Here is a 17396-nt window from a genome sequence, read left to right on the forward strand (position 1 = left end):
GTTCTAGGCGCGGCTCGAAACTTGGGCCCATAGACACTATTTCCTCTGATAGGGAATCCAGAATAAGGGAATATAATCTTATCAGAGCTAGTTCGGAGTGAAATCCGGAAGTATTTTTTCACACAAAGGGTAGTGGAAATCTGGAACACTCTTCCCCAAAAGACTGTGGATGTTGAATCAAATTAAATTTTCAGGACTGCGATCGATAGATTTGTGTTAATTAAGGGTACCAAGGAATATGGTGAAAAAGTGGGTAAGTGGAGTTGAGATACAGATTAGCCATGAAACTCTTTTGAGTTTACCTGAAAATAAACATAAACATTAAAACCATGCCACCCGCCTGGGTGACACAGCTGACATTTTCAAGGCCCCTTTTTTTTTTCCTTTTTTTTTTGGTTTTTTTTTTGGGGCGCTAAAATCAAATTTTTCCCAGTGCCCCCTATAAAAGGGGAGGGGGACACTAAAAGCACCAGCAATTAAAACAAATTAAACTTTAAAACGTAATCAAATTAAAATTTGGTTGCCGGGCGTGATGATGCACTCCAGTCCCTCCGGTGCCCACCTCTCGCGGAAGGCCGCGAGCATACCGGTGGACACCGCGTGATCCATTTCCAAGGACACCCTGGACCGGATGTAAGAGCGGAAGAGAGGCAGGCAGTCAGGTTGAACGACCCCCTCGACCGCCCGCTGCCTGGACCGGCTGATGGCACCCTTGGCCGTGCCCAGGAGCAGTCCTACGAGGAGGCCCTCGGACCTATCCGCTCCCCTCCGCACAGGGTGCCCAAAGATCAGGAGAGTGGGACTGAAGTGCAGCCAGAATTTCAGGAGCAGCCCCTTCAAATAATGGAACAGGGGCTGCAACCTTGTGCACTCAATAAAAACATGGAACACGGACTCCTCCAGACCGCAGAAATTGCAGGCGGCCTGGGAGTCCGTGAACCGGCTTAAAAATTTGTTGCACGGCACTGCTCCATGCACCACCCTCCAGGCCAAGTCCCCGATGAAAAGTGGGAGGACCCCTGCGTAGAGTGCCCTCCATCGGGGACCCCCGCCTCCTCCGGACAGCAAGATGGTACGCCATGGCGTGTCCGGACGGCCGGCGAGGATGGCAAAGTTGAGGGTGTGCAGGAGCAGCCCGTACAGGAAACCCCTCCGCGCGGAACTGAAAGGCACGGAGGGGATTTCCCCGAGGCGGCTCAAGTTGTGAGGCGCCGGCCCCCGAGGGAGGTTCCGGGGTTTGGCGCCGATGAGGAATTCCGTCCGGACGGGGGTCAGTTCGGACGGGATCTCCCCACGTGCTTGAGCCTCCTCGATGCACCTAACGGAGTCAGGGCCCAGAGCTGTTTTTAGCGACTCGATGGCATCGGCCGCGTGGCGGACGTTGGCAGAATTTAGGCGCCGCGCCAGCGTGTCTGGCGCCATCCAGCCCGCTCCTCCGCCATCGAGCAGGTCCCTGACCCTGGTCACCTCACCAGCCACAGCCCTCTCTTCCGACCGCCACATAAAACCTCGGCCGTGGAGGTACGGATTCCCGAGCAGCGGTTCCTGCAGGACGGCCGCCACTCCAGCCGGCGGAGAGCTGCGCTTGGTGGAGACTTTGTTCCAGACCCTGATGAGTTCCCTGTAAAAGACAGGCAGCTCCCGGAGGGCGGTCCTGGCACCCCCCAAGTTCACAAACAGGAGCTGCGTGTCATAATTGAGGTCGCGCTGCTGGCGGAAGAAATACCTCGCCAGAGCACACCACCTAGGAGGGGGCTCGACGTAAAGGTATCTCTGCAGGGTCTGAAGACGGAAAGTCGCGAGCTGGGCGCTGACGCACACCAACGACTGACCGCCCTCCTCAAGCGGGAGACTCAAGACCGCAGCAGAGACCCAGTGCTTCCTGTTGTTCCAGAAGAAGTCCACCAGCTTCTTCTGTATCTTGGCGACAAACGCAGGGGGAGGGGTCAAAGTGACCAGCCGGTACCACAGCATTGCGGCCACCAGCTGGTTTATGACTAGCGCTCGACCCCTGTAGGACAGCACTCGGAGCTGTCCTGTCCAGCGCCCTAGGCGAGCGGCGACCTTGGCCTCCAGCTCCTGCCAGTTCGCCGGCCAGGCTCCCTCGTCGGGGCTAAGGTAGACTCCCAGATAGAGGAGATGGGTCGTGCTCCAGGCAAAAGGCCTGAGCTCCTCCGGCAGGGAGTCCACCCGCCACTGACCCACCAGGAGTCCGGAACATTTCTCCCAGTTGATCCTGGCGGAGGACGCGGCCGAGTAAATCTCCTGGCACTCACGCATCCTCCGCAGGTCAGCGGGATCCTCTACCGCGAGGAGCACGTCATCGGCGTAAGCCGAGAGGACGACCTCCACGCCCGGCCCTTGCAGAGCCAGTCCCGTCAACCTCGTCCGCAAGAGGCGCAGGAAAGGCTCCACGCAAACGGCGTATAACTGGCCGGACATGGGGCATCCCTGGCGCACCCCTCTCCTAAAGCAAAGGGGCGCCGTCAAGGACCCGTTAACCTTAATCAGACACTCCGCGGCGGCGTACAAAAGTCGGATCCGGGCGACGAAATGCGTCCCGAACCCGAAAGCGCGCAGAGTTCCGAGCAGATAGTCGTGATCCACCCTGTCGAACGCCTTCTCTTGGTCGAGGGATAGGAAGGCGACCGACAGACCAGCCTCCTGGGAACAATGGATGAGGTCCCGGACCAGATGGATGTTATCGTGGATTGTCCGGCCCGGGACCGTGTAGGACTGGTCGGGGTGGATCATGTGGTCCAGCACGGCACCAAGGCGAGCAGACATCGCCCTGGCGAAGATTTTGTAGTCCGTGCTGAGGAGGGAGACCGGGCGCCAGTTCTTAAGGAGGCGGAGATCGCCCTTCTTAGGCAGCAGGACGATGACTGCCCTGCGCCAAGAGAGGGGCATCTCCCCGGTCGCCAGACTTTCCCCCAGGACCCGCGCGTAGTCGCTCAGATTAGCCATGATCCAGTAGAATGGCGAGACAGGAGGGCTGATTAACCTATTCTTGTTCCCATGTACTCCTCCTATGTGCTCCTTAAATTAAATTAAAAAAAAATCTGGTCTATCAACTCACTAATCATTATGTTGCAGGTTTTAACAATCATTCTACTACAAGCCAGTAGACCAATTAGTTTAAAGTTCTTCAGTCACAGCCATAAAGTATCACTTAGAAACAGTAATCACTATAACCAAATGATTGCACTTGGTTATTATTGCTGGAATGTTGACATGAACAATATAAAAAGATAAAGATAATTATTTTTTTTACTTGCACATGCTTTGCAGCTTTTAGTGATAAACAGAGAAAAGCTAATACGAAGTTGGGATATCTTTCAAAGTATAGACAGCGGCCGCAATCTTACCAGCACTGCGAGTGCAGGTTTGGAGGTGGGCCTGCTGTCAAAATGGCCGTGATTGACAGTGGGGCGGGACCCTGCTCTGAACCCTCCTCCTTGTAAGTTTCCAAAGTGCCGGGTCTGGTTGTGGTTCACAAACCCGACACCAAGCAGCGGGCTAGCCAATTACCATCATTAAGAGGTACTTTAAAGGTATTTAAAAATAATTTTACCAGGTACTTATCATTTTTCCAAGTTTTTTACGAGGTTCACGTCCCTCGGGGAACAGGTCAGGTAAGTGTGTCAAGTTCTCAATAACTCTCTATTGCTTTGACTCATTGACAGCTGCAGAAGTGATAAAAGCTACCATTTCACAGCTGTTCACTTTCCAATATCAGAAGCCTTCAGGATTTGGAAGGTACTTTTGAGCTGTATGCAGGTTGGAAGTGTTCGCAGTGAACTCTCTATCCACTGAAACCTCCTTGGCGCAACCTCTCTCACCATTGACTGAGCGCTTCTGTCATCTCAACCTCATCTGCCATCTATTCTAGCAGCATCACTGCTTTTGAAAAAAAATCTCATCTGAGCCCTCAGAATCCCACCACGATCAGCCCTAACATCAATATCACTAAACACACCAGCATCACCAACAACACCAATCTTTTCCGCAGTCACCTGATGTTGCACAGGACATAGGGCATCAGCACCCGACCACGTTGCTGCCCAGGATGCCAGGGATGGCCTCACCATGGCCACATTTATTTCACTTGATGTTGTACACCCTGGCTGCCACAATATGTGCCAGGTTGGCACCACCCCACACCAGCACCATAAAGTATCCCTGCAATGTCCAACCCTTTCACAGTCACCACCATTGTGGGGGTTCCGTCATGTCTCACCATTCACTACAACTCACTAAGACACTTCCAAAGGTGCACACAAATCTGTCCAAGAACGCAAAGTGTTCAAAATAAAGATTTCAATGTTTGACAAAACATTAGCAGAAAGTCTACATGAACATTGGCTAAAAGACCCAAGTGCCTACCATTGTGTGTTGTTAGTTGATATGATTGGACAAGGATGTGGGTGAGAGTGAGGTGTGGCTAGTGAGATGGGGATGTGATAATGTCGATAGAGAGGGATGGGTGGATGTGCAAGGTAAGTTGGGATGAGTAAGGATGTATAGGAATATGGTAGGGAAGGCAGAGTGATGGGGATGTGAGGAGTGGCACAGCAGGATGAGGTTGAGTGTGGCTTTGCAGTAAAGTTTCATGATCTACTGAGATCATTGAAAGGTTTGCACCACTGCAGCCTGATCCTCCTGAAGACATCCCTGCTTGTGCCCTCCTGTACAATGTGCAACCAGGCTTTGTTGGTGTCCTGGGGAGATCTCTTCCACCCATGGGAAGGAAAGAGAACATCCCTGCATGCTGTAACTCCCTCCATAAGCATCTGGAGGGAGTCATGGGAGAGCCTGGGTGCAACCGTGCACCTTTGTGCAGTGTTTGTCAGTGTCTGAAGCACCTCAATGCTGTAGAACACTGACAGCACAACTGTCAAAATCAATGTGGCCATGGTCCCTTTAAGGAAACCGGCTGATGACGCATCATCAAATGACATCATCAGACCCGCTTCCTTTTAATTAGATGGGATCCTCGCAGGGCTGCTTTAACAAAAGCCCAATCTAGGGAAGATTCATTTCACAGTGCAGGCTGGAGTCAGGAGCGGGGTCACAACCCACCTCCAACCCCGGCTGTCCCGGACATGCCACGATTGGCGAAATCGTGGCCCTAGAGTTTCTTCCTTGTGCGCAACCTAGAAGTTAGACCCCAAAAATGCGCCCAGTATTGCCCTCATTTTGCTGATGCCAACTTACACCCAACTATTCTACAAAACTCATTGGAATATGCCCAAACATAAAATTGGCAGAAATGGGCCTAAATCAACATAAACAATCGGAGGCCAAGAAAACACCGAACACACCAGTATATTTCTTCTTTGTGTCTTAAAATTTAAGTTTCAACTCATTTAACCATCATTCATGCATATTAAGCAAGTTAGCCTTGAGTTTCTGCTAAGTTGCACTGTTTTTCTCTGCACAATTCGCTCAAAATCGGCCAAACCAGCACAGAAGATCATGGAATTTTAAGTGCAAATTATGTTTAGCGCAACTGGAGTTTCCACGATCTTTTGCACTAGTTTTAAAAAGCATTGCACTGGAAGCTTTCCCCGCCCACTAAACTGGCCATGTACCCAGATCGAATTAATTAATAGCGAGTTTCCGCTAATTGCACTTGTTTGCGGGCCTTCAAGGAGGCTCTAAAAATAAGCTGCTTTTTTTTTAGGTGTAAGGACATGAATAGGTATGTTTGGAAAGCTTTTGAATGTAATTTATTTTAAATTTACTAAGAAACTGATTCCTGTACTCCATTGTAACTAGTAAATGGTTCTGTATAGTTTTTTTAAAAAGTCATTTTCAGTTATTTAATATTGGGTTACTCACAAGTGGTTTACTCTGATTAAAATACTTATTTTGTGATAAACACAGTTTCATCTGTATTAATCAAACAGCACCAAGTTATCACTTATTAAAATTACGTTCTAAAACACTTCCCAATTGCGCTGGTTCATAGCAGATTTTGCGTTTGGCTATATGCAAATGAGTTTGAGCAGAAACTTGAGGGAATAAAAACCTTCACTCTTCCAGCGCAATTTGCACCTGGGTCAGCGACTGTGACCAAAGCAAAAACTCTACGCCATCATGTTTAAGAACCTGCATTTGGGGAAGCTTTTCAATTTTAAATGTGACTTAACTTATGCCATAAAAATGCACTATAAGTTACAGAAAATACAGAGCAGGTTTCAGTGAGGGTCCATTTTTTTAAAAACGCTCAAAAAGTTGCAATTAAAAGATCAGAAAAATGACTGTTTCCTGCTGCGTCTGACAATGTGTTCACAATGTTGAGGGACACCTCCATTCAAGAGCAATTGGAGTTTACTCACATTTGAGAGTTGGAACGTGGCCAGTTTGATGGACGGACGTAAAAGATCGAGAAGACTTTGGCGTGTTGTAGTTACGTGGGTAACTAATTACGCCCCAAATTCCGCGATCTTTTAAGCTTCGGAATTGTTTTGCGCCTAGATTATGGATGTCCAAGCGCAAATGCTGATAATACTACAGGCCATTCAGTTGTTCGATACCTAAATCGGTTGACCTAATTATCTCACGTTTTTAAGAATATGAATTAAAACAAAGCTAAGTAACGCAAAATTAATTGGTAACTGGCATCAACAAATAACTGCACAAAACTGAATAGATATCCCTAAACAACTCATTAGGATAGGACCTTTCTTGTGAATAATGTCATTAACAGTGTTAACAAAGAAAACAAGGAGGCAGCCTCTAATATATGTGCACCACATGTATCATAATATGTAACAGAAAAATCATTGTAAACGGCTGTGAGTTGTGTTACTTTTTCAAATTGGCTACAGCGGTTTATGCTCAAGGATTTCTCAGACAGACACAACAAAATAGTTACACATGAGAAAGACAGCTCGAGGCGTAAATGAAACAGGTTAGAGCTGAGCAATTGATCCAATAAATCTGCAATGCTAAATTTTATCAATGATGACAGGAATTCTGTCAAAGTTGATTTACATTGCACCAAGAGGCTTACGTGCAAAGTATACACTGACAGTTTTATTACAGCATCAGTGGATCTAGTCGTCAGACTGGCTGTTCTTTTTAAAAGGAGGAAAAGCATAGCTGGAGTGAGGAGAATCTTAACCTCAAAGGTACTCAGATGTACTGCATGCTAGAGTAGCACCCTTTACTACTAGTAGAGCAATGATCTTCAATACTAGAAGGCTACAAGTAAATTTCAGCTATGATGGACATCTAACCTCATGTACTTAGAATCAGTTTTGCAAGTTCGCAGTTCAGATCAGCAAGGTTGTGGAGCATTCAAACTCTAGTCAGAGAGGGAGCGAGGCCAAACTATCAGGAGCAATCCTGGAGAACTCTTCCTGGCAGCTTATGAAGCTTTGTTGGCAGGTACTAAGAAGACATCTGTAACCTAGACCATTGCATCCTGTAGACTAAACAGGAAGCATGGCAGAAGGGAAAAGCAGTAAACCTCCAAAAGGTTGTAAGGCGAAAAAACACGGTAAAAAATATAAATATACTAACAGATACCCGCAAAACATTTGTGGTCAAATTAGTATCTTTATTGCAACAGTATTTGTTTAGACTGTTATCATCATCTTCAGCTATAGAATCAATGCTGATATCCTCCCTCTCCCTCACCCTCCCACCTTCCTTTCAGCTTCGCAGCAATGTCAGGATTGGCCCCGCCCCCTGTGCCCACATCCATTGCCACTCCTCATTGGAGCAGACCTATTGCTCCCCACCCTGATTGGTTGAGAGGCCAGGCGGGCCCTGATCGGCCATTGGTCAGTGCAACTATCACTCAGTCAGGACCACATGCTCCCAGCCTCTGCCCCGCCCCCACCCCAGGATAGACAAAACTCAGGACAGACAAAAACTGACTATTATTATAGATTCAGGAATTTGCAGAGTAAACATAAGGTTATTATCCACCCAGGTTTGGACCAGACAAGTTTGGATTTTGACTGTGGGATATTGTAAAATGGGCGATAGCGAATCGACATCCTGTTTTACATCTCTCCTGATATTTATTTCCATTGAAGTCTGAAGCTCACGGGACAACTGAAACATTTCTAAAATATAACCCAGACATCAAAAGTTCAAATTTTAAAATAAAAATGTAATTTCCACCCACTTTTGCAGAATGAACATCTGTGGTCCGTGGAAGAGCTTGTTGTCATGCCACCAAATGGAAGATAATGGCCCTGGAATTGCAGTCGGAGGCATAGCTCAGGAGTACGCCAGTGGCCTCCAAACAGAATCCGCACTTACCTGGTGTGAAATGCTGCAGAGGTATGCGCAGCGTAGTGGCCCATGGATCCCAGGGGCACCAGCCAATCAGGAAACATAGAAAGCCCCGTTTTAAAGGAAGATACAAGTCAACTGGAATCCAGTCTACAGTGGAGTTAAGCACAGCAACCTGGCAGCCTCACTATAAAAACCGGCTGGCCTTCACTCTTAGGATGCAAAACCCTGCCACTTCAGAATTGTGATGACCAAATGCTTTTGTCAATGAAAGTAGATCGATAGAGTTTTTAAAAACTGGCAATACAGTTTTATGGTTGATATTCAATTTTAAAATGAGAAGACTGACTCTGCAAGAATTAAAAAAAATTAAAATGATCTCATCCCTCAAACTGGGCCTTTACAGTTGCCTGGTAGGTTCTTTTGCGAATTTGTTTTTAATTATTATGGCCCTGAAATTGCAATTTTCTCACCCCCTTTCCCTTTCGCTGTGCACCAGCTGTAAAATTTTTCAGCGTAATTTTTGCACAGTTGGTGGGCAATTAGCCCATCTTTTTACCAGCAATGAGGATTTGAAAGTCGTAGCAGATGATCTTTCTATTTGGAACTTGAAAGTTCACAAGTTCGGGAAACGTGCAGTCAATTTCAAAGGCGGTATGACGTCGTACTCAGAGTACATCGCCATACCAACCACGAATTCAGGGCCATTGTAGCTACTCCAATCTCCCAAAGATCCCACAGTGGTTTGACCTTTGATTGGTTATCACAGATTTGAAATTTGCAGACTTTTCCACATTTATATCATTCATGATGGCCTCTTTGAATGTGCCGTTAAAAGAGAGGCTTCACTCAAGGAGTCTGCCACAGTGCAGTTTTCAAATTTGCAAAAGAAAACTACCATAAATAAAAATATTTATGAAGGTGAATTGGAATAGCTTAAATGTCTAGGAAATTTGGTTTTCCCATGTTGTTGAATGATTACATTTGTGTGGAATTTTTAGGCCAGCTATAATTTAATTTTGATTGATTGTACTGACTTCAAGTTTTGGGAATTGGTCTTGGAGTAAAGTAATACAACCACTGATATAGTGTTGCTCAGAATAGAAGGCTGAATTATTTAATCAGGGCTCTTGTTCTTCTGCAGATGTCCACAGGGTTAATTCTGCACTCACTGTGCTCCCAGGGAGTGCAGGCTGGCACCAATTCTTCACCCATTTAATAAGATCATGGCTGATCTGATCATGGACTCAGCTCCACTTCCCTGCCCGCTCCCCATAACCCTTTATTCCCTTCTCACTCAAAAATCTGTCTATCTCCGCCTTAAATATATTCAATGACCCAGCCTCCACAGCTCTCTAGGGCAGAGAATTCCATAGATTTACAATCCTCCTCAAGAAATTCCTCCTTATCTCAGCTTTAAATGGGTAGCCCCTTATTCTGAGACTATGTCCCCTAGTTTTAGTTTCCCCTATGAGTGGAAATATCCTCTCTGCATCTACCTTGTTGAGCCCCTTCATTATCTTATATGTTTCAATAAGATCACCTCTCATTCTTCTGAACTCCAATGAATATAGGCCCAACCTACTCAACCCATCTTCATATGACAACCCCCTCATCTCCGGAATCAACCTAGTGAACCTTCTCTTAACAGGCTCCAATGCAAGTATATCCTTCCTTAAATACGGAGACCAAAACTGCAAGCAGTACTCTAGGTGTGGCCTCACCAATACCCTGTAAAGTTGTAGCAGGACTTCTCTGCTTTTATACTCTATCCCCCTTGCAATAAAGGCCAACATTCCATTTGCCTTCCTGATTACTTGCTGTAACTGCATAATAACTTTTTGTGTTTCATGCACAACGACCCCCAAGTCCCTCTGTACTGCAGCACTTTGCAATTTTTCTCCATTTAAATTATAATTTACTTTTCTATTTTTTCTGCCAAAGTGGATAACCTCACACTTTCCCACATTATACACCATCTGCCAAATTTTGCCCACTCACTTAGCCTGTCTATATCCCTTTACAGAAGTTTAGTGTCCTCACAAGTTGCTTTCCCACCCATCTTTGTATCATCAGCAAACTTGGCAACATTACAGTCGGTCCCTTCATCCAAGTCATTAATATACATTGTAAATAGTTGAGGCCCCAGCACTGATCCCTGTGACAACCGGAAAATGACCCATTTATCCCAACTCTCTATTTTCTGTTAATTAGCCAATCCTTTATTCATGCTAATATATTAGCCTCAACCCCATGAACTTTTATCTTGTGCAGTAACCTTTTATGAGGCACCTTATCGAATGCCTTCTAGAAATCCAAATACACCACATCCACTAGTTCCCCCTTATCCACCCTGCTTGTTACATCCTCAAAGAACTCCAGCAAATTTGTCAAACATGATTTCCCTTTCATAAAACCATGCTGACTCTGCTTAATTGAATTATGCTTTTCCAAATGTCCCACTACTGCTTCCTTAATCATGAACTTCAGCATTTTCCCAACGACAGATGTTAGGCTAACTGGTCTATAGTTTCCTGCTCGAGAAAGCCAGCGGAAATGGCTTCCGCTTCAATTTGCTGCTCAAGATAAAAAGACATCCCAATTTTACACTGCACATGTAAATGGCCTGGAATTTCAAGGTCATTTTCTTTTAGTGAATGAGATATTTGAGCCAATCAGAATGATCTATGCCCTTTAGCTATATCAGAAAAGTTTGCTGCCCTGAATACACATTTTTCCCTACGCACCAGATGCAACATTTTTATAGATAGATGGTACAAAGATACGCTGCAATGTAATGGGTTTTAATGGAAACACATTTTTTGTGCATCAAATAGTGAGTTAATGCATCAGCTACAATCCTGTTCAGTTACCCAATAGGGAAATATCATTTATTTACAATTATTGTACTCACAATACATTAAAAATCTCCTTTGTTGAAGGTGTCTTAATAGTTAGGGCAATTATTTTCCTGCAGGAAAGAGGGTGCAGAAATGTCTACTGACTTTAGGGCTTCTTTTAACAGTAAAAATCATACTTTGTGGAAAACAATTTTAATAATAAGAATCGTACATTCAATTGCTCTCAGCTTTCTCCAAATGGCTGCTTTTTGGAGCCATCTGTTTAGTCTGTTGTGTACCTATATGAGAAGGTGCAAATATGAGTATTGAGATCACATGATCATTTGTTATTTATGAATCAGAAATGCAATTAGTTACATCTATATTTTTCAATATGTGGCCAGATGCTAATGTATTGGACAACACGGTATTAAAACAGGAGCTATTAAGAAATATATGTTACTGTACATTAGAAGTTATGGTACAACTCCAACTGCCACAATGAGGGAATAGTGTACCAGTTTAGAGAAAAAAAATGATTTATTTAAACAAGATTTTACCATGTAAGCCTAGCTTAGCTTATTTGAGTTGCACTGCTCATCAATTATCCTAAAATTAAAATAAAATATCAGTTTTTTAAAAATGTATCTGCTTTTGAAAATGACAATTAAATCTTGCATCACATTTAAAAATAGCTCCTCAATGACTGCAATCCCTGCAAATACTAATTTAAAATTCCTTTGGCCTTTGAAATGCTGATGAAAGATATTTTATGAACTGAAATAATTCATATTTACTGACTACCTTTAAGTAAGAAATAGCGGTTCTAGGATGCAGAGAACTCTCCTGCACCATAAGTTTTTTCTGGCAATGGTGAATGCACATGATGTATCAGTATGACGTTTAACAAGGAAAAAAACACTCTGTCTGTGATATTTCAAGGACAAACCACACAATCTGGCTCAAAGCTGTTTACATGAGAACAGCAATAGGAGTCATTTGGTTCACCGCATGTCATAAGGTCACTTCCAAGGAAATTAGTAACTCAGTTGCCTGTATAAAAATATACCTCTGATTTTGGCAGCCAAGACTTACCAATGACTCCTCTTCTTCCTGTTTTACCTCGCTTTCCTGGAGGACCTACATATAAAGAAAAAAAGAGAATTAACTTAATTGTTTATTGTTGTCTTTAAGGATATATTTTTAAAATTCTATTGTAGGAACCTGTATCATTTCTCCCCGCCCACGCAGAATTGAAACACTTCATTCATTACTGGATACCATCTGGCCTCTGCATACTGCAGTGCCGGTGTTCTGTTACTTGCACATTCTTGTGAATTATGGCTAGAGTTTATTATTACAAATTAGTTTGGCCCTCTGATGGAGAATGATTTTTAAACTTCAAAACAATAGAAATTATATTTGAACTGCTGCTCATGGAGAATATTTGTTTTCTATGGAATCTGCTCCGTTTTCCAGCAACATAGGCCGGGAAATTCCTCAGAGCTACACCCGCTCCGCTGCACTTCCGGCAAAATAATACTGGAAGAATGAGAGCAGTACCAAGAAATTTCCCGGCCATAATAAGCAGACGATAGAGAAACATTCAGCAACTGAAATTCCATTTTATTCCCAGCTGAAGCAAATTCTTCAAAGCACCAAATTACTCATACTTTTACTTTGCTGAAATTCTTTGAATCAATGAATCATTTTATTTGCGAAATGTGACATGATTGTGTGCAGAATCCTATTCTTGGCCAAGTGACTGAGCACAGGCAAATTAATCCATTTGCCAACATATGGTGTTCATCTAAAAACTATTATTGAACACCTATGCAGAATACATGCGCCAAACAATAGCAAGTTGGCAGCAGGGTGATGCAGGTTCATATTGCACATGGATTGAAGTTTACTCGTTGATTTATTTTGCTGCACTGGTGCTTTGCAGAGCTGCTCACTGGGAGTAATTTCCCATTGCACTGGTAATGAACGAAGCATACAGAAAAGTGTTGGCCCAATTCTCCTGATCTTTACCTCTGGAAATGTCCAGTTCCCTGGAAAAAGGGATGTAGCAGGACTGGACTGAGATTCAGCTGGCTGGGTGCCTCTCCAAAGGGTTTTTCTTTGAGCTTAGTCCTTTTTTGCGCTTTTTGCGGTTCTTTCAATTTAATCATCTAAAGCTGCAGTGTCTTGTGCTGTCTTACGGTATTTGGTATTACGGTATTTGGTATTACGGTATTTGGTACACTTAACCTTTATCTTTCCAGCTATTTCATTTATTGTTGCAGACATGTTTTGTTGCAAGCTCCATTTTCTAAGTTTCTTTTTGCAGGTCTCATTCAGCAGTGGACACCAGCTGATGCCTTTCAACATGTTCATGATTTGAGTTTGCAATTCATTTCAGAGGTAGGCATCATGCTGGGGTTTTTTTTTTTGGGGGGGGGTGGGGGAGTCTCTGCATTTCTTAAATAACTATTTTCTTTCACTGTTTCATTGATACCAAAAAGGCGAGTTACTACTTTTTCCCATAAGTTGCATTGTCACATAACGTTGTGCTCCAAGTGCCTCTTCCAGCTGAAATATTTTTAGAATGTTGAAACCATTCAGCATTTTAATATATGGAGGGGAATAGTTTATAATAAAAATATTTTAGAATATATTCTGGCTCTATCTGTGCAATTGTGTTTGTCTATCTGACAGGAAGGAAGAAAGTAACTAGGAAAAGATCCCTTCCAACATTGTTCAAACACAACTCCTGGCGTTGACAGAAGCCATTAAGATGCATATGTCTGACCCTGGTGACCAGAGAAGATAAAATAGATGTGGGAAGATGACGAATTAAACAAACAACTTGTTTTCTATACAAGTACATGGAAAATATAATTGAAAATTTCAATTTTAAAATCCTATAACAAAGAACTAAAACAACTAAGATCAACCCAAATCTTTCTTAACTTTTCACAGTATAGTCTTCATATAAACAAAAACATTGAAACCTGGTTACATTTTAATAGAAAAACTGTTGCATTGTTGGCTGTTCCACAGCTTTTCACAACCAATTAAGTATGTTACATAGAAACATAGTAAATAGGTGCAGGAGTAGGCCATTCGGCCCTTTGAGCCTGCACCAGCATTCAATAAGATCATGGCTGATCATTCACCTCAGTACCCCTTTCCTACTTTCTCTCCATACCCCTTGATCCTTTTAGCCGTAAGGGCCATATCTAACTCCCTCTTGAATATATCCAATGAACTGGCATCAACAACTCGCTGCGGTAGGGAATTCCACAGGTTAACAACTCTCTGAGTGAAGAAGTTTCTCCTCATCTCAGTCCTAAGTGGCCTACCCCTTATCCTAAGACTGTGTCCCCATCATCGGGAACATTCTTCCCGCATCTAACCTGTCCAGTCCCGTCAGAATCTTATATGTTTCTATGAGATCCCCTCTCATCCTTCTAAACTCCAATGTATAAAGGCCCAGTTGATTCAGTCTCTCCTCTTATGTCAGTCCAGCCATCCCGGGAATCAGTCTGGTGAACATTCGCTGCACTCCCTCAATAGCAAGAATGTCCTTCCTCAGACTAGGAGACCAAAACTGAACACAATATTCCAGGTGAGGCCTCACCAAGGCCCTGTACAACTGCAGTAAGACCTCCCTGCTCCTGTACTCAAATCCCCTAGCTATGAAGGCCAACATACCATTTGCCTTCTTCACCGCCTGCTGTACCTGCATGTCAACTTTCAAGGGCTGATGAACCATGACATCCAGGTCTCGTTGCACCTCACCCTTTCCTAATCTGCCGCCATTCAGATAATATTCTGCCTTCGTGTTTTTGCCCCCAAAGTGGATAACCTCACATTTATCCACATTATACTGCATCTGCCATGCATTGGCCCACTCACCTAACCTGTCCAAGTCACCCTGCAACCTTTAAGCGTCCTCCTCACAGCTCACACCGCCACCCAGTTTAGTGTCATCTGCGAACTTGGAGATATTACATTCAATTCCTTCATCTAAATCATTAATGTATATTGTAAAGAGCTGAGGTCCCAGCACTGAGCCCTGCGGCACTCCACTAGTAACTGCCTGCCATTCTGAAAAGGACCCGTTTATCCCGACTCTCTGCTTCCTGCCTGCCAACCAGTTCTCTATCCACATCGGTACATTACCCCCAATACCATGTGCTTTGATTTTGCACACCAATCTCTTGTGTGGGACCTTGTCAAAAGCCTTTTGCAAGTCCAAATACACCACATTCACTGGTTCTCCCTTGTCCACTCTACTCGTTACATCCTCAAAAAATTCGAGAAGATTTGTCAAGCATGATTTCCCTTTCATAAATCCATGCTGACTTGGACCGATCCTGTCACTGCTTTCCAAATGCGCTGTTATTTCATCTTTAATAATTGATTCAAACATTTTCCCCACTACTGATGTCAGGCTAACCGGTCTATAATTGTATAGATACAATTTAAGTGTATCTAAGGGTTAAGTCATGGCAGGGGAGCTCGGTCACGTGATATGCTCCTCCTGTACCATGTGGGAACTGAGGGACACTTCCGGTGTCCCTGACGACTACGTGTGCGGGAAGTGTATCTGCCTCCAGCTCCTGACGGACCGCGTTGCGGAATTGGAGCTGAGGGTAGATTCACTCTGGAGCATCCACGATGCTGAGAATGACGTGAGTAGCACGTGTAGCGAGTTGGTCGTACCGCAGGTGAAGGGTCCACAGCCAGCTAGGGAATGGAAGACCAGCAGGAAGAGTAGTGCAAGGAAGGTAGTGCAGGGGTCCCCTGTGGTCATCCCCCTGCAAAACAGATACACTGCTTTGAATACTGTTGAGGGGGATGACTCATCAGGGGAGGGCAGCAGCAGCCAAGTTCATGGTACCGTGGCTGGCTCTGTTGCACAGGAGGATGGAAAAAGAGTGGGAGAGCGATAGTGATAGGGGATTCAATTGTAAGGGGAATAGATAGACATTTCTGCGGCCGCAACCGAGACTCCAGGATGGTATGTTGCCTTCCTGGTGCAAGGGTCAAGGATGTCTCGGAGCAGGTGCAGGACATTCTAAAAAGGGAGGGAGAACAGCCAGTTGTCGTGGTGCACATTGGTACCAACAACATAGGTAAAAAAAGGGATGAGGTCCTACGAAACGAATTTAAGGAGCTAGGAGCTAAATTAAAAAGTAGGACTTCAAAAGTAGTAATCTCAGGATTGCTACCAGTGCCATGTGCTAGTCAGAGTAGGAATCGCAGGATAACGCAGATGAATACGTGGCTTGAGCAGTGGTGCAGTAGGGAGGGATTCAAATTCCTGGGGCATTGGAACCGGTTCTGGGGGAAGTGGGACCAGTACAAACCGGACGGTCTGCACCTGGACAGGACCGGAACAAATGTCCTTGGGGGAGTGTTTGCTAGTGCTGTTGGGGAGGAGTTAAACTAATATGGCAGGGGGATGGGAACCAATGCAGGGAGACAGAGGGAAACAAAAAGGAGAAAAAAGCAAAAGACAGAAAGGAGATGAGGAAAAGTGGAGGGCAGAGAAACCCAAGGCAAAGACCAAAAAGGGCCACTGTACAGCAAAATTCTAAAAGGACAAAGGGTGTTAAAAAAACAAGCCTGAAGGCTTTGTGTCTTAATGCAAGGAGTATCCGTAATAAGGTGGATGAATTAACTGTGCAAATAGATGTTAACAAATATGATGTGATTGGGATTACAGAGACGTGGCTCCAGGATGATCAGGGCTGGGAACTCAACATCCAGGGGTATTCAACATTCAGGAAGGATAGAATAAAAGGAAAAGGAGGTGGGGTAGCATTGCTGGTTAAAGAGGAGATTAATGCAATAGTTAGGAAGGACATTAGCTTGGATGATGTGGAATCTATATGGGTAGAGCTGCAGAACACCAAAGGGCAAAAAACATTAGTGGGAGTTGTGTACAGACCTCCAAACAGTAGTAGTGATGTTGGGGAGGGCATCAAACAGGAAATTAGGGGTGCATGCAATAAAGGTGCAGCAGTTATAATGGGTGACTTTAATATGCACATAGATTGGGCTAACCAAACTGGAAGCAATACGGTGGAGGAGGATTTCCTGGAGTGCATAAGGGATGGTTTTCTCGACCAATATGTCGAGGTACCAACTCGGGGGGAGGCCATCTTAGACTGGGTGTTGTGTAATGAGAGAGGATTAATTAGCAATCTCGTTGTGCGAGGCCCCTTGGGGAAGAGTGACCATAATATGGTGGAATTCTGCATTAGGATGGAGAATGAAACAGTTAATTCAGAGACCATGGTCCAG

At 44.5% G+C, this 17396-nt stretch overlaps 1 protein-coding gene across 1 annotated transcript in view; it reads right to left on the reverse strand.

Annotated features, from left to right (window-relative positions):
- The window catches only part of LOC139262451 (collagen alpha-1(XXIII) chain-like), a 354416-nt gene that overhangs the window by 267836 nt on the left and 69184 nt on the right, over window positions 1-17396 (reverse strand). The window contains exon 3 of the mRNA XM_070877639.1: window positions 12192-12236. Within this exon, the coding sequence (XP_070733740.1) occupies window positions 12192-12236 (45 nt within the window). The remainder of the gene's footprint in view (window positions 1-12191; window positions 12237-17396) is intronic.

Source organism: Pristiophorus japonicus, chromosome 4 (genome assembly GCF_044704955.1).
Source record: "Pristiophorus japonicus isolate sPriJap1 chromosome 4, sPriJap1.hap1, whole genome shotgun sequence".
Classification (NCBI taxonomy): Eukaryota; Metazoa; Chordata; class Chondrichthyes; family Pristiophoridae; genus Pristiophorus; species Pristiophorus japonicus.